Source organism: Solenopsis invicta, chromosome 9, assembly GCF_016802725.1.
Source record: "Solenopsis invicta isolate M01_SB chromosome 9, UNIL_Sinv_3.0, whole genome shotgun sequence".
Lineage (NCBI taxonomy): Eukaryota > Metazoa > Arthropoda > Insecta > Hymenoptera > Formicidae > Solenopsis > Solenopsis invicta.
This window is the reverse complement of record NC_052672.1, coordinates 7,198,773-7,220,925: the sequence shown is the minus strand read 5'-3', so window position 1 is coordinate 7,220,925 and position 22,153 is coordinate 7,198,773. Positions and strand designations below refer to the sequence as shown.

The window sequence follows — 22,153 nt, the reverse complement described above, 5'->3', positions numbered from 1 at the left end:
GATCCATCACACAACACAACAATGAAAGGTAAGTAATTAATAAACCTATTCTTATTCTTATTTTTTATATAAACGTTTTATTTAAATTATCGTATTTTATTCACAATATATCACAATACTAATTAATTAGTAGAGATTGTTTCTACGATCTTCATTCACGATTTCAATAATCGTTCCATAATTTTTGCAACAACAGCCATATCCGCCCGTTGTTCTGTAACTTTTACCATTTCTCCCATTAATGCATTAAATAATTTTTTCTTGCCACTTTTATATCCTAATACAAGTTTTGGATTTTTCTCTATAATTTCTAAGCACAGTTGTTCTAATTGTCTCTCATCTGATATTAGAAACCAGTTGTGCTCTTCAATGATCTATAATAAACAAAGGTAATTTATATAAGAATTAAAAAAGTTATTAAAATAGATATAAATACATTTTTTTATAAAGGAGCGAAATTTTTACCTCTTTTGGTAATTTATTTGAATCAGCTATGAATTCATTCAAAATCTTCTTTGCTATTATTAAATTAATTGATTTGTCTTGTAATAAATCAATCAATTGACCAATATAATCTTCATGTGGTACACTAAAAATTTGTTAAATGAGCATTTTTTAATTTATAGACATCTCATTTAATAAAAAAAGAAAAGGTTTACCAAAATTCAATTGTCAGTTTATTTTTATAGAGAAAAGTCAACAGCTCCATGACGAGAAATTTGGCCACCAATTGCGGATCACGATTCTTATTTTTATTTATTATTCCATTAAATAATTGTAATAATGCGAAATCACTCTATCAAAAAATATAAAATATTAAGAGCAATCATTGTATATTGGTATTTAATTAAGGCATACCGAAATTTACCATTAAAGCTATAATAATTTGAGGAGATATCTTAAGAATGTCTTTTAGTCTCTGACGTATTTGTTCTGGTAACTCCGATAGTTGTTTTCTTAGTACTATGGCATCAACCAAATTGTTGTCATTCAATAAATCTTCTCTAACATGTATGCATAAAGGTGGCAAGTTTGTTTCAGGCATAAATCGATAATCCTGAAAAGTGAAGTATTCACAACAAATTCAATTAAGAAAGTAGTAATATAAAATTAAAACAAGTTATTTAAATTAAGAAAATACAACCAGTTGAGAGAACTGAATCTCAGTACTTAATGTTTCTTGTGTGAATTTATATGTATTACCTAATTTTTTGAACTGCGAAAGAGAAATTTATTGGCATTACTACCATAATAAATACTTATTAGCATCACTATCAAATTAATTATTAATTTAATATTATGATATTACTATTTTAGTTATATTTATAATGTACTTCGAGACAGAAAATATTTCGGCGCGCAGATTAGAAAATTAAATAATGTATATAAACATTACATAAGAAATTTTAAACTCTAAGATTCAATTTAAACGTTGTGTAACTTTTCAATTTAAATTATATATTCACGTAAAGATCTAATATGATAGTGTATTATCATGCTTACTTCTTTATCTTCTTTTTCACGCATAGGAATAGTTTTCTTGTTCACCGCATCCCACGCACGAGTTTCATTGAACATCTCGTCACCAGCCTCGAGAATAGAAATATGTCTCTTTATTTCATATTGAATAGCCGCAGCGACAGCACGCACGCTACCAATATTTTTTATTTCCGTTCGAACGCCTAAACAGTCTCGGTTGCTTACAGAAACATTGGCATCCACACGAAGTGCTCCTTCTATAATTTAAAAATAATATATTAATATGTCAAACATTTGTTGTGCAAAAATAATAAATTGAAAATAATTTCTGTAAACAACCTTCCATTTTGCCGCTACAGACACCCAATAATTGCAATGTAAATACAAGCTCTTTCACAAGCGCGGCCGCTTCCTCGCCATCAACCAAATCTGGCTCAAACACGAATTCCATTAAGGGTATTCCAGCACGATTGAGATCAATCAGACTTCTATAAAAATATGAAACTAAAATACTAAAAATAATTCAAAGTGATTTGCCAATGCGAGCCTACGCTGTTATTGATGCAAATATAATAAAGTTACTGTATAAGATTTTCCTTTATCAGTATGTAATAACAAATATAATTTTCTATATTATAAAATCAATGCTGCATAGTTGTTACAATGTTATATAATGTTCAGAAATTTTGATCTATAGTGTGAATTTTCTTTAGTGAAATGTTGAAACGAACAAGAATCGGAACACAAATTTAACAGCTGTGAGCTCTCTTCCTTCGTAACTTACGTCCAAAATTTATATTAGTCCAAAATTAAACAAATTGTTGTCTATTTGGTAAATGTTAGTATAGATGCATTATATATTTTAAAAGCAATTTTTTAAAATACATGCATACCATATTTTATTTTATTTATAAATTGTCACTATTTTTTCTAAGCATTATAGGTCACAATTGAGAATAAATCGTGAAATTATGATATATTCAATTTAGATTCCATACCTTCAGCGGGGTGTACCAAAGTAATCATAGTCACAATTAAATTAAAAGTGTGAACACGTAAATCTTTATTTTGAGGAATGCGCTTTCGTCGAATATTAAATACTCTATCAATAGAGTATTTAAGATTCGACGAAAGCTTGTTTCTTAAAATAAAGATTTACATGTTCGCATTTTCAATTGTATACAAAGATGATCGTATACAGCCACATTTATAATAAAGCTGCAACAGTAAATTTATATAGTTGACACAGCAACAATTACGCCATAGTGTTTTCGAAATTACAAAATTGCAAGACTGCACAAATTCATGCATTTTGGGTCATGTGCATTTGACTCTCAATCAGCAATATACGATTCGAGCTGCATGTACAAATATTTCGAAATATTGAAGACTGGAAAAGTAGATATTGCCTTTCGAAATGTTAATGTAAATTTTTTGCCATTGTGATCAATATTAATTTACTATATTACATGTTTAGTCGCTTTACAAATAACTATCTTTATGTAGACAAAAAAATTATGAATAAAATTAATTATTTAAACATTCATATTAAACATTTTTATATGCTATATAATAATTCTATATTTTTATATTGATTATTAAAAACAGAAGAAAAATAAAACGTATTTTATTATAATGCAATTTACATTTATATTGGTAAAGGATAGAAAAATTAAATTCTGTACTCTATTTAAGATTTGACGAAATTATATACATAAAAAAAAAACAAAAAAAAGAGTTTTTACAAAATGATACAGAGCTTCTCGATCTAATATAATGATCTAACTCGGTGATTCCAATTTGTAAACGCTAATACTGTATTAGTAGGGGAGAATGACAGAGAGAGAGAGAGAGAAAGAGAGAGAGAGAGAGAAAGGAGATACATACATACAAACACACTTTTCTTGACAAATCATTAGTATCTCTGTAAACACATAATACGTACACATCAAACTTGATCTTTCTTCCCGAAACAAATTACTTGCATTATTTTAATTCTTGACTTATATTAGTGGAAAAATCTTCACATTATTATTAGTAGATTCAATTATGGACAAAAATTTTTTTAACTTTGGACTAATATAAGTTTTTAATGTAAACAAGTTATAAAAAAGGAGAACTCAAAGTCATTAAATTTGTTCCGATTCTTGTTCAACATTTCATTGAGGTGGATCCATACGTCAAAATGTCTGAACGATATGGCATTGTAACAATTGTGCACCATAAATTTTATAATATGGAAAATTATATTTGTTATTACTGATGAAAACAAATCTTATATAGTGACTTTATTATATTCGCACCAACAACGGCGTAGGCTCGCATTGGCAAATCACTTTGAGTTATTTTTAACTTTGAAACCATTAAATTTATTAGTTTTATATAAAATACTAAATTTTGATCGGAATACTGTCTTTCAAATAGAAATAACAAGTAAAACTCTCCAATGTGGAAATTCAAAAAATTATAAAACTGATAATATGTAAAGGTAATATAAACTTTTTTTTTGTCTTATATTACACCCTGAAGGATAAAATCAAATCCTGAAAATTGAAGAATTTTTTATATTTATTTTATTTTTTACCAACAAAAGAAAATAGAAAAAAAATTTATAGAAAAAATTTATTTCTTTTAATAACATTTATCCATGATTGAAAAATTATAAAAATATGATTGTTTAGTAATTTTAAGAAAAATGAAAAATGAGTCAATTTTGATTTTACCTTTGCCATAAATTTGTGCAACAAAAACACAAGTTTACATATCAATATATACTCTATGTATTGTCAGTTTCATAATTTTTCGAATTTTTGAGTTGGAGACTTTTTTTACTAATTGTAAGTAGCAATCAGTTTGATTAATAATACCTTCCTGTATTTTCATCATGCAAACTCTTGCCACTGTCTTGCTCTAATTGGATCTGCTTAATTTTAGAACATTTCACATATGGAGACTTGTGCACCCCTGGAGTGAACACATGAAACTTAATTTCACCATTGACTGCAATAGGTTGCCTTTGCTGGGTGATTTGAAATCCTGCCTATAATTAAATAATTTACAACTAATAAAATAACGTAAAGCAACTATTTTGTAATAGCCTTATCACTCACAGGCAGATCTGCATAGAAGTAATGCTTCCTTTCAAACAAGGAAATCTCGTTTAATTGGCAGGACAACGCCAGGGCAGTCATCACCGCGGACTCCACGCATTTTCTGTTCAGTACCTGTAATACATTCATATCTACAACAATAACAAATAATTATTTAACAGTTTACATTTAATTAAATTTATTTTGCCAAAAGAGAAAGTGTCTGTGAACTAACAAATTATTTATAACTTACAGGTAGTGTTCCTGGTGTAGCGCAATCGAAGACTGAGACACACGAGTTAACAGGGCTGGCAAAATCCGTGGACGCGCTAGAGAATAATTTTGATTCTGTAGCAATCTGAGCATGGACCTCCAATCCCACGGTGGACTTCCACCTATTCCTAATCATCAAAAAGTGATAGTACAATGATTCAATTGTGACTTTCTGGAGTACCATGATTATATTTAATAATCAACTATGATATGTCTTGGAAGCAACATAACAAAAATTGTTTACATTCACGAATGCGTAAACATTTATCAGAACCAGAATTGCCAGATTAAGAAATTTTTTTCCAAACTTAAGTTTTGTTATCAAGTTTTTTTTGGAAAGATAACGTTTGAAGAAATATTTAGGAGAAAATAAAGATCTATAATATTTTTGGGAAATTGTATTAAATTATAATACATTAATTTTTTATTATGTTTATTATAAATATTTATAACCTCACAAAACTGATCATAACCTAATTACTCACCGTATTTTTGCATCTGTTTGAATCTGTGATGAGAAAAACTGCCACGAAATATTCTTGTCTCGCTTCCGAATCCATTTATTTGCTAAAATGAGACAAAATTGTCTCCTTGACAACATTTTTTATCGATTTTCTGACATAAAGCGCAGACACAGATATCTATAAGATATCTGTGAGCGCAGATGAAAACTGCGAGATCTCTGGTCTGAAGATCTCCATTCATAGAAGAAACCAACAATCAACAATACCAATTGCTACAGGAAGTTTTGAATATGTGATAAATTGAATTGGGCCTCGATGGCTCGATACCACTATTTTTAATTCTGTCAGCCCTAATAATATTTTAATATCTTGTTGAATTTTATGTTTATCTTAGAACATTTAGTGATTTCATCAAAAATTCATTAGTTTCAATAAAATGTCATTCCCAAAATCTCAGTACTGTTTTCCCATTTCTAAAAAGATACAAAGATAATTAAATAAAGCTATCTCGGATTTTTCTAATTGTTTCATCGCCGAAATGCAAGTAAAATTATTATTAATTTAATTATTAATTGTATGCAATTTTCAAAAAAATTACATTTTTAACAAACAAAAATTAATTTAATTGAAAATTACAATTTATTTTAATTTATCCAAGTTTGTGCTTTATAGTCCTGGAGTATTTTTTAACTCAAATAGATTGAAATACAAAATGGGCTACTCATCATTTTGAATTCGGATGGATTCATATCTCTATTATATTATTTTTGGATTCAAATAAATTGAAATATTCATTGAAATATTTATTTATCAATTCATTGATGAATAGCTCATTTTGTATTTCAATTTATTTGAATCCAAAAATAATATAATAGAGATATGAATCCATCCGAATTCAAAATGATGAGTAGCCCATGTCCAAATTATATTATTTTTACAATCAAATAAATTCGAAAAATTAGAAATTTTTCGAATTTATTTGATTGTAAAAATAACGCGAATTCGAAAATGTCAAAATGAATTTATTGATCAATACATTAACAGATAAACAGACGCCAAAATTTTAAATTCAACAATCTATCGCAATATTTTGTTACACCTTGTAACAAATCTAATATTAATTTTTTTACTCCACACGATTTTATTACACATGGTAACAAATCTAATAAGAAATAATAATTTTTATTTGCTTCACTTCATTCACTACGCTAGACCGCTAGACCGCAGCACCGCGTAGTCAGCTCTTTTTCTCGCGGCGGGCGACTTTCAGAGCAAGTAAAACGGTAGCAAGATCCAAACTTTGGTCATTACAAAATATCTGTAATTTTTCATTATAAAATATTTTTCTTACTTTTTCAATAAATATTAATAATAATTTATGTTAAAATTTCATTACATTTTCATTAAAATGTCATGTTTTTCATTTAATGTAGAAAACCTTTTTAGCAAAATATAGTTGCATTAAAACGTTGCATATTCATTGAAATTTTATTCAAATTGAGTTGAAACGTCAAATTTATCAAAATTCCATATATTAACATTTTTCTATTGGGGAGAATTATATTTTTTCATATCTATACCTATAGTTGTTACACTATATGGAAATATTTAGCGTTGAGTTTTTCTTTTTATTTAGGATCAGTTCGATGCACATATGACTCGATTTTGTTTATGTAGGAAGAAAAATAAATTGCTTAACTTGCATACTTTAAACAACTTACATTTATTCGTGAATGTAGAAAATCTGCTTACATACAAAATTTATCGTGCAAGTTAGACATAGTTTTTAACAATTAGAATAGAAACTGTTGTTTCATTACTTATTGATTGTTGCTTCAACGCTTTATGACTCTACAAAACGTCGTTTCGTTGATATCACTGCTACATCGTTTTTTCCGCTAGAATGCTATTAAACAGTCAATTATGATACTAAAATGATTGTTGGTGTCATTCGTCCATTCGTAGAAACCAACAAGGTTGTTAAAAGCATGCAGTTTCCAAAAGAGTTTTGTATAAAATAAAGAGATCATAAAGAATAATGAGGCTATTGGCGAATGCTGAAATTTAATCAGTGGCATCATCCTTAGATACGCTAAATGGTTCTGTTACAGTCTCTGCACCACAGTCGGCAATAACCACGTCCTTCCGTGGCTTGTCACGCGAGTCAGTGCTCGTTTGTTCAATTTTGCGCACTATATCCTGTAATAGAAGGATAATTATGCTATTAATAAAAGTAAACAGACGATAAATTGATGATTATTAACTATCCACTTGTAAATGTGGATCTGAAACATTTTACACATAAAATAACTTCTAGCTTTTTCCTTAATTCACTTAAATTTAAAAAAAATTAATAGACAATCCTCATCAAAATAACTATGAAATCTTTAACTACTATGCTGACAGATGTTTTATGATTTTTTTCAGATATTTTTAAATAAATTAAATACTTTTAAGGTAGGGAAAATAAAGTCTATGTGACAGACCCACATGTACAGGCTGAAAAAACGTATTACAGGTGAAAAGTTAAGTTTGTTATATTTAAAATAACTGTGCAAAACAGTAATAGTAAGGCAGAACACAGTTAGTGTGTATATTCTTAATCATGTGTTACAATATTTCTATATTAGACCTTTCTTTTTTAAATTTTGTACCTAGATTTGTTTGGGTAAAAAGTGATTACGCTATCAATTAGAAATCAAAATTTTAAAATTCAAAACAACCGATCTAATATGACAAACTAATAATTCAAAAATCATTTTGCCACTTTGAATTTTCAAATTTAATAATTCTGACTTCAGATTAGAATTCAGTGATCTCTATAGTACACCATAATAACAGATATTCAAATTATTTATTTGGATTTACAGAAAAAAATATTTATGTTTTTCATATTTTTCAAAGATTATCAATTTATAAAAAAAACGTTGCAAAAAATCTGACAAAATTCTGAAAAATACTTTAGGACATCCTAAAAGAATACCTAAATTGCCATTTTGATACTAGATAATAGAAAGTTTAGTAAAGAACACATTTTTTTTCAAAAAAGCACAAATTTGTACTACTTATTTATAGTAATTATGCAAATAAAAATTTATGGTTGCCTATTTTTTTAAACACTTATTCATATTCTACAGATTTTACAACAAAAAAAAACTGATACTTAACGTCATAAAATTCATCAAAATAATTAAAAAGTAAGTAGAAAAAAGTGGAATGCTGAACATTCCACATAATGCAAAGAGATAAATATAAGACTGTCTTTAATTAAAATTCATAAATACACTTATGAACATTTCTATTCTCTGCTTTAAACCACCTTCAATACAGAATTACTATATATGTATATACATATAATTAACCATAGTTACATATATAAATATATATCAAAATTCTTCAATGACTTTAAATGCACTTTCACATTTTTAGAAAATATTTGTACAGTTAGTATGATTTATTAAAATTTATATATATAAATAATTACTATGCTCTTAAGTTTTCAAAGAAAAAACTTGGCTGACCAAAACTGTCAAATTATGTATACAAAATGTAAAAAGAAACTTTTGGAATTGACAGTGAATGACTCATTCTAATATTCCTAAGAGCTTGAAATAATCATTTTTCTACACTGAAGATAGCTCAAAATAGAATAAAAATGTTTGTTTTACAATTATATTTATGAATTTTAATTAAAGACAACCTTACATTTAAGAATTCACCAATCACTGCATTCAATTTTTTACTCTTATAGTCCTATTAGTGTTTTGTAAGAGTAAAAAATTAATATCCTTATGTAAATCATTGTAATACAAATTAGTCTTACCATTCCTTTAATAATTTTTCCAAAGACGACGTGTCTACCATCAAGCCATGGCGTTTGTTTCACTGTGATGAAGAATTGAGATCCATTAGTATCCTTGCCAGCATTGGCCATGGACAGCCATCCAGCACCATAGTGCTTCAGCTTGAAGTTTTCATCGGCGAAGCGATCCCCATAGATGCTATGACCTGATAAATAAATAGAATAAAGATCAGCTATCAGAATCTGATGCATATACCTGATACATTAAACATTAAAGATAGAGACCTCCAGTGCCATCCCCCTTTGTGAAATCTCCTCCTTGGATCATGAAGTCTTTAATCACTCTATGGAATTTGCTGCCTTTGTATCCTTCACCTTCCGGCAGCTTGGCAAGCTCCACAAAATTCTTGACGGTCTTCGGAACGGTTTTACCGAACAGACCGATTTCTACTCTGCCCGCGTCATCGTCGCCGATCTTGATATCAAACCATACCTAAAAATTCGGTTGATTATTTATTAACTGATGTTAAGTAAAAAAAACGCTTAGCGAATATGCGCTATACTAGTAAGAGACAAAGGCATTGTTCGTTCACAAGTGACGCATGGATTTTTCCATACGTGCAACAGAAATATCTTGCATCGACGATAGGATAGTGCCACGTATTCACGATTCATCATCTGCTTATGTTTCACAGATTGTATTCTCCGATATGTATCTCGTATAGAACCGTATACCTTATCAGTGACTTTTGGTCCGTTGGTCGCACAGGAAACAGCGGCCAAGCTCAGGAACAATAGCAGCCTCATGGTGCTACGGACAACGAAGATATCACAACCCGTCCAACAACCGTCTGATCCCGCGGCAGTCTGCGCCTCTGCGGCAGTCTGTCAGAGTGGACCGCTACCGGATGCAACGGTGCCTCGAGTCTTGAATACGCGTGTGTACGCTTAGAAATGTGGGAGCGTCCAATTGGCCTGTTTCCCTGGCGGTGACGTAGCAAGAGAGCCCCGCCGCTGGGGCCCGCGAACATGAGGATAAATGAACAAGATTTGGTTGAACCAATTTGATAATAGACAATAACTATAAGCTAGTTTCACCAATTCTGATTAACCTAATCGGCCTATTAAATTTATAAATTGCCAACTGCAAAATTAAAAACTGATCATCCCTAACCTAATTTTTTAATTATTTTAATGAAAATTATACTTGATTATTAATTTGATATTATATTTTACATAAATAAATTATAATTTACAGAAAATAAACAAGAAAAACAAAATAATACGATCAATTTTAGGTTTTGTAGTTAGCTATTCTTTAGCCAATTTAATCGGCCAATCAAGCTAATCGGAGTTGGTGAGACCATCATGCGGCCATATAACTTCACTTGAATGCCAGAGGACATAGATACGTGCAATAAACTGACAATTTACAATCTAGTGGTTCTTTTCAATTGAACTAACAATTTTCCAAGATTATTAATTGAAAGAACTTTTGGTTAATATTCATAATTCTATTTAATATCTTATATCATGTCCCAGCAAATATTGAATAAAACATGCTAGCAAACGAATTTATTTTGATATTTTCGAATCCATTAAAATCCAAAAATAATATAATATGAATACATGCAAATTCAAAGCTTTTTCGTATTTTCAATTCATTTAAACCCAAAACTACAATATAATATATAACGGGAACGAAAGAGTCAAATCATCCAAATTCAAAAGGATAAATATTAGCGAATTTCGTATTTCAATTCATTTGATTCCATTTGAATCTAAAAATAGAGCCTCTTCGGAGGCTCTAAAGCGCGAACTTGGATAAATTTAAAATAAATTGCAATTTTCAATTAATTTGAATTTATATTTGTTTCCTGGGCTAGATGTAATCTTATTGTATAAGATATAAAGTAACTCCGGTATATGTGATTAAATGTTTCTTTGAATTTTCGTCAAACTTTACTTGATACTTAAAACAAATGGAATTTTTTACAAAGAAGAGCATAGATTTCAGTTTCTTTCAAAATGATTCAAACGCAAAGACGTGGATTTCGGTCGATCGTGTTACGCCACTGGCAAACGCGAAACAACGTGAAGTGTTGCAAGATCTAACTCGCGCGAAAGTTCACAGGTATCACGAAGTACATTTACTCATAAATAGGTTACGATACGGTAAATTTAAATATCAACTTGCCAATGGGAAAGATTTTTCTTTCATCGCTCAGATATTCCTTTCATCGTGCAATTCTTAGATCGAGCAATATTGAAAATTAATTATATTATAATTACAATCTATGAAATTGCTGACGTTACACGGTAATCCGATTGAAGACGTTTCTTGCTACAGGAGTTACATCGTACATATTCTCCCACAATTACTCGTTTTGGATTTTTTGCCAGTGATTGCCGCTGAAAAGAAAAAAGCACTGCCCGAAGGAGTTTTTAAGACAATACAACTTGGGATACAAAATTTTATTCTTATATTGTTGCATGCTTCTTTTGATATACAACTTTCCTTAATGCTTATATTTCCGCGTACGCACACCTTCCTTTTAATATTATACTATATTACTTGTTACTCGAGGTTGGCTTTACAAAACGTAATTGTCTATCAAAATAATATTCTTAGATGTCTAAGAACGACACACATTTGATTATTGAAATTTAATCTTATATTAAATGATAGACAATTAATAACGAAGATACTTGTAATTTTTATAAGTAAAATTATTAATACTGTACTGGTGTTATGTACTGCTTAATAAATGCAGCTTCTAGATAAATGTATCTTCGCTCTAATTAAACATTTTTTTATAAATTGTCAGAATTATAAAAGTTTATAATGTTACACATCTAGAATTAGGTATGTTTTGTCCTTTTTTCAGATAAATTTCTATGAAATCACATAAAATCACTTTATATTCAGTTTAATTTAGTATTTTTAAAAATTACAATATTCGTCTGTTTCATAACTTTTAATATAAAAATTACACCTTTAAATATAATAAATTTGTAAACAATGAAAACGCTACAATATTGTGAGAATGCAATGTTGTATTATTGGTAGTAACTGTGTGAAATTCATCAAGACAATCTCAAAAACTCGAGTATTAATTTCGAAATAAAGATGAATTATGTGTAAAGTCTCGCTCCGTTTGTTGTGTTACAAATTAATTATAATCATTTTATTCATGATATTTTTGCAACATAAAAAACAGTTCTAGATACATCAGTATTTAATGTAGCCCTCTACTACGCTTATTATGATGTTTGCTCGATTTCTCCAAATCTCTGTCCCGAGATCGACTTCGTGATCTGTAACTACACGATCTTCGTGACGATTTATGACTATCCGATCGTCTTTTTGGATTTGCTGGATTTACTATGACTGTGACTTCGGGATCTACTTCTGTTATGTCTTTTCCGCTTACCAGAATACTTTGTTTCTTCTCCTCGTGATGGCAAAATGTTTGGAGATTTTGAATGTCTGAAATACATCAAGTGACATTTAAGAATATATGTATTAACGAGAAAGTTTTCCTTATTCATAAGCTTCTATACTGTAGAGTTCAATATAAAATTATACGAATGCTAATTGATTGCTCATTGATTTTTGTAAATCAAATAAAAAAAATATGTCCAAAACTCTTATTGCAATCTATATATTATATGAAATAAGTACACTATTAAATATGAATATCGACATAATTATTCTAGCACTCTTTATTTTTAATTAAACACAATTATACAGCATTATCTTTATATGTAATAGTGCGCGTGGCCATTCTCATTTGCGATTGTACTTGCGTAAAGATGTTATTACATACCTGGGTGATTTCGTTCTTTCGGAAACTGCATGCATGCCGCTGCGACTGATTAATCCATCCCAAGCATTGTAATGTTTCGGCAATGATGGACTCGGCGTATGTCCATCGACGTCTCCGCCACGAGCTTTGGTTCTAGCTTTCTCGTACTGACGTCGCAATTCCTCGACCCGTTTTTCTAACTGCTCGGATCTCACGCGCAATCGCGAGTAAAGACGCAGTATACGTCAACACACGTCTCTGATTGCCGATTCGCTGATTCTGAATAGCGAGAACTAAGCGGGCTTGATAGAGGTAGCTGTAATTGACGAGCGGCCAGATAAATGCACGCACATGCCACTGTTTCTGGTTGATAACGCAAGAATACGTCGAAGCGATACGAGTCGTTCATATAATTCCAGCTTTGCTGCATCAGCGTGCGATTCTTCTCGAAACCCAACGCTAGTAAAAACATGATTAAGATTTTGTGAGGATTCTTTACATGAACGCAAAAACCCAATTCCTTCAACACTCTTCTCTCTGATTTAATCACCTGATTCTTTAGACCTATATAATTCTGATCAAGAATCACAGGTTGGATTAACCTAAAATAAATATATAATAATAAAGATGGATGTTTTTAATTCCTTCTTTTTCATATTTTATATTTTTAATTATTTGTATTATAAAATGAAAGTAATAAAGCAACTTACCTTTGGCTGGATATCTGCTTTATGTGATTAAAAACGTTGATCATGTCTCTGATACGCCTAGCCTAATATGCCTCCTTGATTTTGCTGGCTAAACAAATGCAACTCATTGCAGTTATTTCCATGTTGTGTCTAACTAAAGATTTGCTATAATAAAATTGTTGGAATAGTATTTGCCCGGTAGCCATTGACACCTACGCAAATAAAGAAAAATATGATAGATTGCACTGTTCTGTAACATAATTTTGATGTTGATTTGATTTTTGAGCAACGTTTAACCCTTTAGGGACACAAGCAGTGATATTTTCACACTTCGATTTTGCTGTGTGACACATACTGACTAAGATCCAGGGTATATCATTGCCATCATCATTTGTATACATTGGCCACTTGGGAAATCAGGATTCTGGAAAGTACATACACCTTGAGCTATTTTTGTCAGTTGTCTTGTTTTTGTGAGCTGTTTACAGAGTGTTCGATAATGGTTGTATCCACATTTTACCATAAGAGATGATTTACTTCTTCACTCCATATAGAAATTACATGGAGTACAGTCCGTAAGTCATGATTAAGGCACACTCTTATGGTAAAACATGGATACAACCATTATCAAACACTCTGTATACTAAGTGAACAATATATAAGCTGTGTTCTGATATAAATTTCCAGTACTAAAAATCTATAGTTCACTTTTTTACGTATACTATAGTTTTTCAATACTTTTCAGAACATAACCACAGTTGTACCCACAAAGTTCTACCCACAAAGAATTAAAGTAAGGTTACAGTAACAATATACAACAATCGCAAACGACTTTTTACATCAAAAATCAAAGTACAGTAATACAAATAAAAAAGATTACACTTTTAGATAAAATTAATTTAATGCTTAAATGCCTTATCAAGAAAATACTTTATAAATAAATAAAAATACTAGATTTTTTACCAAATTTAATAAGATCTACAATTTAAATATCTTTTTTAATATTAGACGAGCAGGGAAGGTCCCAGTTACGCACAGACCTAATTGGACAGCACCAATTATAGCGGTCGATGCCTAGAGTATTTCCGTTGGTTGGATTATATTAGATTACGTGATTGGTGGTGTTCGATCGGGTCTGTGCGCATCTGGGACCCTCCCGATGAGCATATCATTTCAATCATCAAGTTTTGTAAAGTTTTATTTTACCAAAATTTCATATGTAAATTTATATATGTAAACCATAAATTACATTTGCATTTTGCAATATGAATTGAAAGAATTAATATGATAATCGTAGTTATCGAGTTAAATTAAATGGATAAAATTAGAATGATTAATTCAGAGTGTAGAGACATTGAAGTTAGGAAGATTTAAGTTAGAGGTTAGGGTTGGGTTCCATCACATATTGACATATAAAAACCTACCTACGGTAACTTGAGCAATATACCGGCCGTCTGTATAAATTCACATCCCAATATCCGCAAATCCGTTTCGGTTTCCATATTAAGACCATCCAAATACGACGGGGTGCAGTTGAGCTTTTCCTCGGGCAGGAGATAGTTTTGCAACGTCAACATGATCTTACCGTAGGGTTTCGCGTTTAGTGCATTCGCCGCGTTCGTACTCTTCGTCGTCGACGTTATAGAATTCTCCTTCGCGTTCATCTCGAAAATGTTCAGTTAATTCACAGAAATAAAGACAAATCGCAGTTGCAAGACTCATGAGAAGGACATAACCTCTGCATGCGAGTGTAACAACGCCAACGAGCTTTGCAACTATTGTAAAAGTCTTGGATTTGATTGGTTCTTACTCTTGGTTCCTGCCGGATCTAGGTGCACAAACTAATCATATTAAAGAATTTTACACAGTTGCAAAGCTGCTTTTTCTACTGAATAGCCTATTTTTACTCCTACCACGGTATGTATGTTTGTACATACATACGTGACGTGAGATCTCGATGTGGTAGTATGCAGGGATGTATTGATATTTTATAAATCGTACGTATGTAACGTGTAATCGAGTTCATCGCGATAAAACTGACAATGCCAGCATTCCTTTGCCTTTAAGTTTTTTTTTTGTTTGTCACATAGAGTTTGACACAACTCACAACTTTACGAATATATCTGCGAATCTTTAGTAGCTGCGATTTAAATAATTCGATTATCGATCCGATGAATTATTTCGATTTCGAATCTCGAGCGGACACACGATACACGTGCGATACCTGTTATATTGTCGTTAGTCGTAGCGTCTGTCAGTGACTTCCAGCAGACTACGTGACACGAAAAATTGTTTCTTCCCTTGTTGACTTCTAAATAATGACTATTACGTTACACACCTCCAAGGTAAAAAAAGGGAACGGAAAAATATAAAATTATTATTTTGATTGTAGCAATTGCTCTGGTTTCCTGGTTTTATCACGAAACAAACAAGTATCTCATTTTGCTTATTCATTCTCATTATCATCGCGTTAAGCACCGCTCGACGAGAGTACAAGGTTCTTCTTACAAAATTTATTTTCAGTTTAAAGTAAGCATTGAAAAAAATATTCTGTGTCTGAAATTTCGAAAAGATTTTGTAAAAGATTGTCACGGGAAATTTTCATGGTTAACCCTGTTCACACATTTTTTTATCATCTTTATATAGGCTGGTTTGCGATATAATTCGGAGTTACTTTTTCAAGTATAAAAATTTTTCAGTAATCTACACATACACGTATATACTCTAGCATTTCTAGAAAGTATTTGTATGTTTGATTAGTACTATTGTCTTGACAATTTTGTCCTGCAAATTTCTTTGAAAAAACTAAGTACTGTAATAACATTTACATACAATTTCTTTTTAAATAAACAATTATACAAATATACTTTCTATAGATGTTAAAGTATACATTAGAACCATTGTAAAATTTGTTATACTTATTAAAGTAATATAAATCCACAAGTGTCATAACCTAGTGTTTATAGATAAAGTGTCAAAGAACAATGTGAACACAGGATGTTAAAAAAATTATATATAAATGTTATAAATCTAAGTACAATGCTATTAATTTTCCAAAGAAAATAAATGTGTTGGATCATTTGTCAAATCATTTGCACAGAGGGTTAAATGTTAAACATTAACCAATAAATTATATCCAATAAAATTACATCTTGTCATAAGAAATGTGATGCATACTTATACAGCACCAATTATTGCAGAGATTTCAGAAAAATTTCAACTTTTCACATTTTATCTGCAAAATGTCATGAAATTTTGCAACAGAAATGTTTCTAAAATTTTGTGACATGATATGTTAAAATATTTTTAAAATTTATTATGTGCAATAAATTTCCAAATTGAGCAAATTTTCTGCTCAATAACATACCCAAAGAGAAAATTTGCTTTGTTGCTTTCGTTAACTGGACGAGCAAAAATTTTCTGAATTTGCTTGTGACATGTGTTAAGTTTATATTAGGCAAGTTTTTTAATTTATCAATTGATCAATTGTATTATGTACAAATGCAGCATTTACAGAACAAAGTTGCATTTGTGCATAATGCGATTGATCAATTGATGAATTAAAAAATTCACCTATAGTAGAAGTGGACAAGAATGTTATGTAAATAAAATATTATTGTCTTTTATACTATGCTTTTTATTAAATATTTCAGAAATCATTTATTAATCATATGCAAATAATTAAAAATGTAGAATGAAAACACTAATTATATTTATATAATTTTTTACTGTAACTTTTTAATACTTGCATCCTCATAATATAATAATATTTAAATTTATTATAATCAGGTGATTACAATCAGTAATTTCAGAAAGATTTCAATAATTTTTGGCAATATTTCAAAAAATTGAAAATTTATTAAAAAAGTTTTCAGTAATTTTTATGCAAGATTTCAAGTATAAGAATCACAAACATTTTACTCTCAGAGACATCTTAGAAATGTTGCATATATAGAAATATATTTTATACCCTTTATAAAATGTTTCATTTTTTGAAATATTTTTTAGATCTTTGAAAAATTTTAGTATTTTATGGGTAGCTTATTACTTTATTTTTGCAAAGTCTTTGTGCGAGATTATGCTTGTAAAAAAATACTTTACAGCATTATTTTATTGATTGTAATAGAAGTAATTTTTATCTTATTAAGATGGATGAAAGTAAGACAACAGAGAAAGAACTTCAGGCTGATGGTCCTCACAAGATATCTAAATCCGATAACAACTCCGAGGATTCTGCAATGAGTCCTCAACAATCCTCTCCAGAGAAGGATCCTGAACATAATGATGATGATGGATGGTTAGATATTCTTGGCAACGGTCAGTTGAAGAAAAAAGTTATACAGAAGGGTAAAGAAAATGTTAAGCCACACAAAGGCGATATATGTACGATAAAAATGTCGGGTGTGCTCGATGATAATACAGTTGTAGAAGACTACGATAATTTAACAATACAGATAGGAGATCTGGAAGTAGTACAGGTATTATAATTGTTATTATAATTGAAAGGTTTCTTACAAAAACCAAACAAATTGAATTTTCAGAAAATAAAGAACTTCTTATCTTCAAACTGTTTATTGTTCAAATATGGTAACTTTTTTCTGGATACATAAAAAAGGAGATATAAAAACAAAGTTTATGTTTTAATAAATATTTTGCGGACTCATTTAAAAATAAAAAAAAAATTTTTTTTAACTGTTGGACTTATTTAGTTCTTACGGAAATTTTATATTTACTACTAATTTATTCCATTATACTTAATATTATTTCTCTCTTAATTCGGTCTTTTATAACTAAAAATTGTGGTTTATATTTGACGTACGCTCATGCATAATTGTGACTGTTTTGGCAAAAATATTCTCAGTGGTTTGCCATTGCCTTCCATGAGAGATGGTAATGCAATCAAAAATTTGATCTGGATAGATTTGATCTTGGATCTTTGGCACAAAAGACAGATATACAACTCTTTTGTCATGATCATACTTATTTTACACATTTATATTTTATAATATTAATAATGATAAAAAAATAAGAAAAATATTGTTTAAAGTATAAAGCAATAACTTTTTACTTTTTATTTTGCAAGTTACTCATAATAAAAACATTCTTTTATTTCTCGTTGTATAAATAGTAATTTTTTTTCCGGACATTTATTGTATAAGAAGAAAGTTTTAAACTTTGTTTAATACTTTGAGAACTTGCTAAAAAAATAAAAAATCTGTAGTTTTATTGGATTATTGCTTTTATATTTATTTGCCCGTTTTCTGTTTGATTCTTGCTGAAACAAAATTGTGATATGACACTACTGATAGAGAATAATTTGTCGCCATGATTCAAATTATAAAAAAAAAACTTGTTTGGTTTTTGGAAACTCTTTAATTATTTTTAATTACAACTATTAGTATCTTGTCCAATATAAAAGTTCAAATTGCAGGGATTAGACCTAACTATTATATTGATGGAATTGGACGAAATTACTCAAATTCTAGTTCATCCCAGATTTGCTTATGGCTCACAGGGAAAAGAATCTATACCACCTAACGCCAATATTACATACACAGTTGAATTGAAAATGATAGAAGATGAACCTGAGATGGAAACTTTAAGTATTGAGCAAAGGAAAAAAATTGGGTAATAGTTTTATTTACGAATCATAGAGAAAAATCACTCATTTTTTTAAATACATTTTTTAAGCAGAAACTAAAAATAAAATTTTAGAAACAAAAATACAAACTAGAAATTGTCTTCTATTAGATGATATAGCTTATATATCCTTCTGAATTTCACAATAATTTTATCATCATGTTGCTTATAAAGAACTGACAAAATAAGTTTATCATCATGTTGCTTATAAAGAACTGACAAATGTATTTAATAATTAATATGAATATTTTAAGTATTAATATTCACTTTGAAAAATAGCACTTCTTATCTCTTGCATCATTCACATATTGATCTAATATCCAACTTATTAAAATTAACAGATTAATAATTTTTAACTTTAATCAGTTATTTTTAAACACATAAATAATTTTAACTTATTAATTTTTTTTTCAAGTTAAAAATTTATTTATATAAAAGAAAAAAATACATTCGCGCGCGTGTATGTGTAGAAATGTATGTTTTCTTTTACATAGACAAACGTGTGTCCACACAATATAATTTGTAAGAATTACAGCATTTTAATTTAATATAAATAATATTTTTCAAGATTAATTATAGTTTTAATTTAATGTTAATGCCAATTTTAACTAAATTAATTTGATAAACTATTAATTTTAACACAATTTAGCTTTTAAAAAATATTAACTTACCTAACCCTGATTACAGCAATAGGAAACGCGAGCGTGGAAATTGGTGGTTTATTCGCAAAGACCTCAGTTTTGCGATACAGTGTTATCGAAGAGCATTACAATATCTACAGCTAGATAATAATACAAATTGGAATAGCAACGAAGAAACGCATCCGGTTACTGATAAAGAACTACAGGCTTTGTTGGATGATAGTATAAAGGTGTACAACAATTTGGCAGCTGCATTAATTGAAACCGAATCCTACCATCAAGCTTTAGAATATGTAGATCTAGTTCTGAAGTATCAACCAACAAATACGAAAGCCTTATTTAGAAAAGGTAATAAAAAAGAATCTTGCTTAATTATTTTTGTTTAAACAAGTCAACTTTCTTTTACCTAGACAGCAGCATATCTGTATTGTTACTGCCATGCTGCTTGCCAATCATATCAGTTCTGATAACACCATGTGTTTCTATCAGAATTATAGCAATTAAATTTGCATTTGTTGATGAATTTATGTTTTCAACGATACAACTTTGAAATCATCATCAAAATTTGTGTTGCCGTTATGTTGCCATAATAATTTATGGCAATGCTTTATTATATGGGAATTGTTATTCTTAATTTATACGCAATACAAGTATATATATGTGTGTGTGTGTGTGCGTGCATGCATATACATATATATATATATATATATATATATATGTTTGTATGTATATATCATTAATATGTTTTATAGGAAAAATATTAAAAATCAAAGGAGAATATGCAAAGGCTTATATGGCGTTCGTTGAAGCAAATAAGTTGGAACCAGACATAAAATCGATACGAGCAGAATTGATAAGTTTAAAAGGAAAAATTTCAAAAGAAAATAAGAAGGAAAAATATTTATATGCTAGAATGCTAGGTGTGAATAAAGATACTGATAAACTATCAAACAACACAAACATAGAAGATAAAAGGAAAATTGCTAAAGGAATTCTATGGACTCTGCTTGGAGCGTCTGCTGCTGTCATCGGCGGTATACTCGTACACAGATTTGTTTCGTGAAAACGGGAAAAAGAGTATAAAGCTAAGATAAAAACAAAAACGAACTAAGTTAATGAGGTGCAAAATAAATTTATATTAGTAACAGAAATATATAGTTGAGTATTATAAATTCTTATAATTATTTAATATAAACATATTTAATGAGCCAATAAACGGTAGGCATAAATACAGAAAATATTCTTTTCTGCTTGTATATACGCGTGTATATACAGCCTTTGCCAAAAGTATTAGACATCTGTATTTTCTTCATTTAACTGGAATCTCTTTTGTTTATGTTATTTCCTTTCAATTAACTGACGTTATACAACATTATTTATATAAGTTTAAAGGATTTTTGAAAAATAAAATTTATATTTTAATTTCTGTTTAAATCTTTTCGTTTAAAAATATTTTAAAAAATATAAGGTGTCTAATATTTTTGATCCTGTATATATGATATAAATAATATTATTTAGGTTTCATAGTCGATTCTTATATTTAAGACCGCTTTAAGTATCATTTTAATACGTCATCAACCAATAATAGCCGTATTAGCATCTTAGGACATTGTTCGAAACAGTTTTAAAATAAGGTCCGATTGTGAATACCGGTTTTAGGGTTGTATTCAGAACATGCTTGTCATAAAATTAGTTATTATATCATTCTATCTTTATCGGCAGAAAACAAGAATGGAGTGGAGGGGACAAAACGCGCGCGCTAATATAAGCGCGTTCTGAGTACGAGCCATAACATATGTAGGTGCTGTGAAGAATTTGTAGGTAGGTTTGAGTTTGAAATTGAAATGTATCGATGTTAATACTCATTGCCACTCTTTTCACTTCATAACTGTTTTCTCATGTCTTTTTGCGTGTTTACATTGGCGGTAGGTAAATTCGGCTGTATTTATAAATTAATAATTCGTTAACTAGTATGAAAATCAAAATGGTATAAGACTTTTCGACTTGGTTAAATCCGCTTTACCTGCATATGACCGCTTTGTTATTTTTTATGAGACATCCTATATATGTATATATAGTATATATGCGTGTGTATATACACCATACATAGAATTTATCAAAGAATTTATTGTTTGTTACAAACAATAATTATATAAAATGACTATCTTACGATTCAAACATATACGTATTATTTTTTTTATAATATATTATTAAAAATTAAGTAAATTTTTTTTTATTTCCATAAACTCTTTTTAGAATACATATGG

General features: G+C 29.4%; 3 protein-coding genes and 1 pseudogene across 8 annotated transcripts; 1 reads left to right on the top strand and 3 right to left on the bottom strand.

The window, feature by feature from the left end:
• Positions 1-51: 51 nt before the first annotated feature.
• Positions 52-5,709, bottom strand: LOC105198892 (glutamyl-tRNA(Gln) amidotransferase subunit B, mitochondrial). 3 transcript variants are annotated; one of them, XM_026138895.2, is made up of 11 exons: positions 5,507-5,709; positions 5,327-5,473; positions 4,822-4,969; positions 4,590-4,703; positions 4,347-4,519; positions 1,819-1,967; positions 1,504-1,736; positions 869-1,057; positions 660-796; positions 466-589; positions 52-374 (listed from the first exon to the last, which is right to left on the bottom strand). In XM_026138895.2, exons 2-11 carry the CDS (start codon positions 5,440-5,442, stop codon positions 156-158), a joined length of 1,602 nt encoding a protein of 533 aa, XP_025994680.1. In that variant the 5' UTR covers positions 5,443-5,473; positions 5,507-5,709; the 3' UTR covers positions 52-155. The 3 variants fall into 3 exon arrangements, with proteins under 3 accessions (XP_025994680.1, XP_039309170.1, XP_025994681.1); XM_039453236.1 differs by having other exon boundaries at positions 5,327-5,514; XM_026138896.2 differs by lacking the exons at positions 5,327-5,473; positions 5,507-5,709 and having other exon boundaries at positions 4,590-4,720.
• Positions 5,710-7,009: 1,300 nt separating this feature from the next.
• LOC105198891 (peptidyl-prolyl cis-trans isomerase B) lies at positions 7,010-10,094 on the bottom strand. The gene is made up of 4 exons (XM_011165741.2): positions 9,843-10,094; positions 9,393-9,600; positions 9,129-9,313; positions 7,010-7,504 (listed from the first exon to the last, which is right to left on the bottom strand). Exons 1-4 carry the CDS (start codon positions 9,912-9,914, stop codon positions 7,370-7,372), a joined length of 600 nt encoding a protein of 199 aa, XP_011164043.1. The 5' UTR covers positions 9,915-10,094; the 3' UTR covers positions 7,010-7,369.
• A 1,473-nt stretch (positions 10,095-11,567) lies between these two features.
• LOC105198890 lies at positions 11,568-15,609 on the bottom strand (annotated as a pseudogene).
• LOC105198888 (peptidyl-prolyl cis-trans isomerase FKBP8) lies at positions 14,629-22,107 on the top strand. Of its 4 annotated transcripts, none has more exons than XM_039453960.1 (5): positions 14,629-15,034; positions 17,754-18,083; positions 19,037-19,233; positions 19,933-20,234; positions 20,639-22,107. In XM_039453960.1, exons 2-5 carry the CDS (start codon positions 17,754-17,756, stop codon positions 20,947-20,949), a joined length of 1,140 nt encoding a protein of 379 aa, XP_039309894.1. In that variant the 5' UTR covers positions 14,629-15,034; the 3' UTR covers positions 20,950-22,107. The 4 variants fall into 4 exon arrangements, with proteins under 4 accessions (XP_039309894.1, XP_039309893.1, XP_039309891.1 ...); XM_039453959.1 differs by lacking the exon at positions 14,629-15,034 and adding an exon at positions 15,578-15,602; XM_039453957.1 differs by lacking the exon at positions 14,629-15,034 and adding an exon at positions 15,616-15,950.
• The last annotated feature ends 46 nt before the right edge of the window (positions 22,108-22,153 follow it).

What these genes read in the sequence shown, in the direction of transcription:
- LOC105198892 (XM_026138895.2), bottom strand. Translation starts at nt 5,442, where the DNA reads ATGTTGTCAAGGAGACAATTTTGTCTCATTTTAGCAAATAAATGGATT. An exon ending in CTACACCAGGAACACTACCT is followed by an intron (nt 4,704 to 4,821) that starts GTAAGTTATAAA and finishes AATGTATTACAG; the next exon opens with GTACTGAACAGAAAATGCGT. An exon ending in AAACTGACAATTGAATTTTG is followed by an intron (nt 590 to 659) that starts GTAAACCTTTTC and finishes ACAAATTTTTAG; the next exon opens with TGTACCACATGAAGATTATA.
- LOC105198891 (XM_011165741.2), bottom strand. Translation starts at nt 9,914, where the DNA reads ATGAGGCTGCTATTGTTCCTGAGCTTGGCCGCTGTTTCCTGTGCGACC. An exon ending in AAAGGGGGATGGCACTGGAG is followed by an intron (nt 9,314 to 9,392) that starts GTCTCTATCTTT and finishes TTTATTTATCAG; the next exon opens with GTCATAGCATCTATGGGGAT. An exon ending in GAAAAATTATTAAAGGAATG is followed by an intron (nt 7,505 to 9,128) that starts GTAAGACTAATT and finishes CTTCTATTACAG; the next exon opens with GATATAGTGCGCAAAATTGA.
- LOC105198888 (XM_039453957.1), top strand. Translation starts at nt 15,924, where the DNA reads ATGACTATTACGTTACACACCTCCAAG. An exon ending in TTACGTTACACACCTCCAAG is followed by an intron (nt 15,951 to 17,753) that starts GTAAAAAAAGGG and finishes TATCTTATTAAG; the next exon opens with ATGGATGAAAGTAAGACAAC. An exon ending in GAAAGCCTTATTTAGAAAAG is followed by an intron (nt 20,235 to 20,638) that starts GTAATAAAAAAG and finishes TATGTTTTATAG; the next exon opens with GAAAAATATTAAAAATCAAA.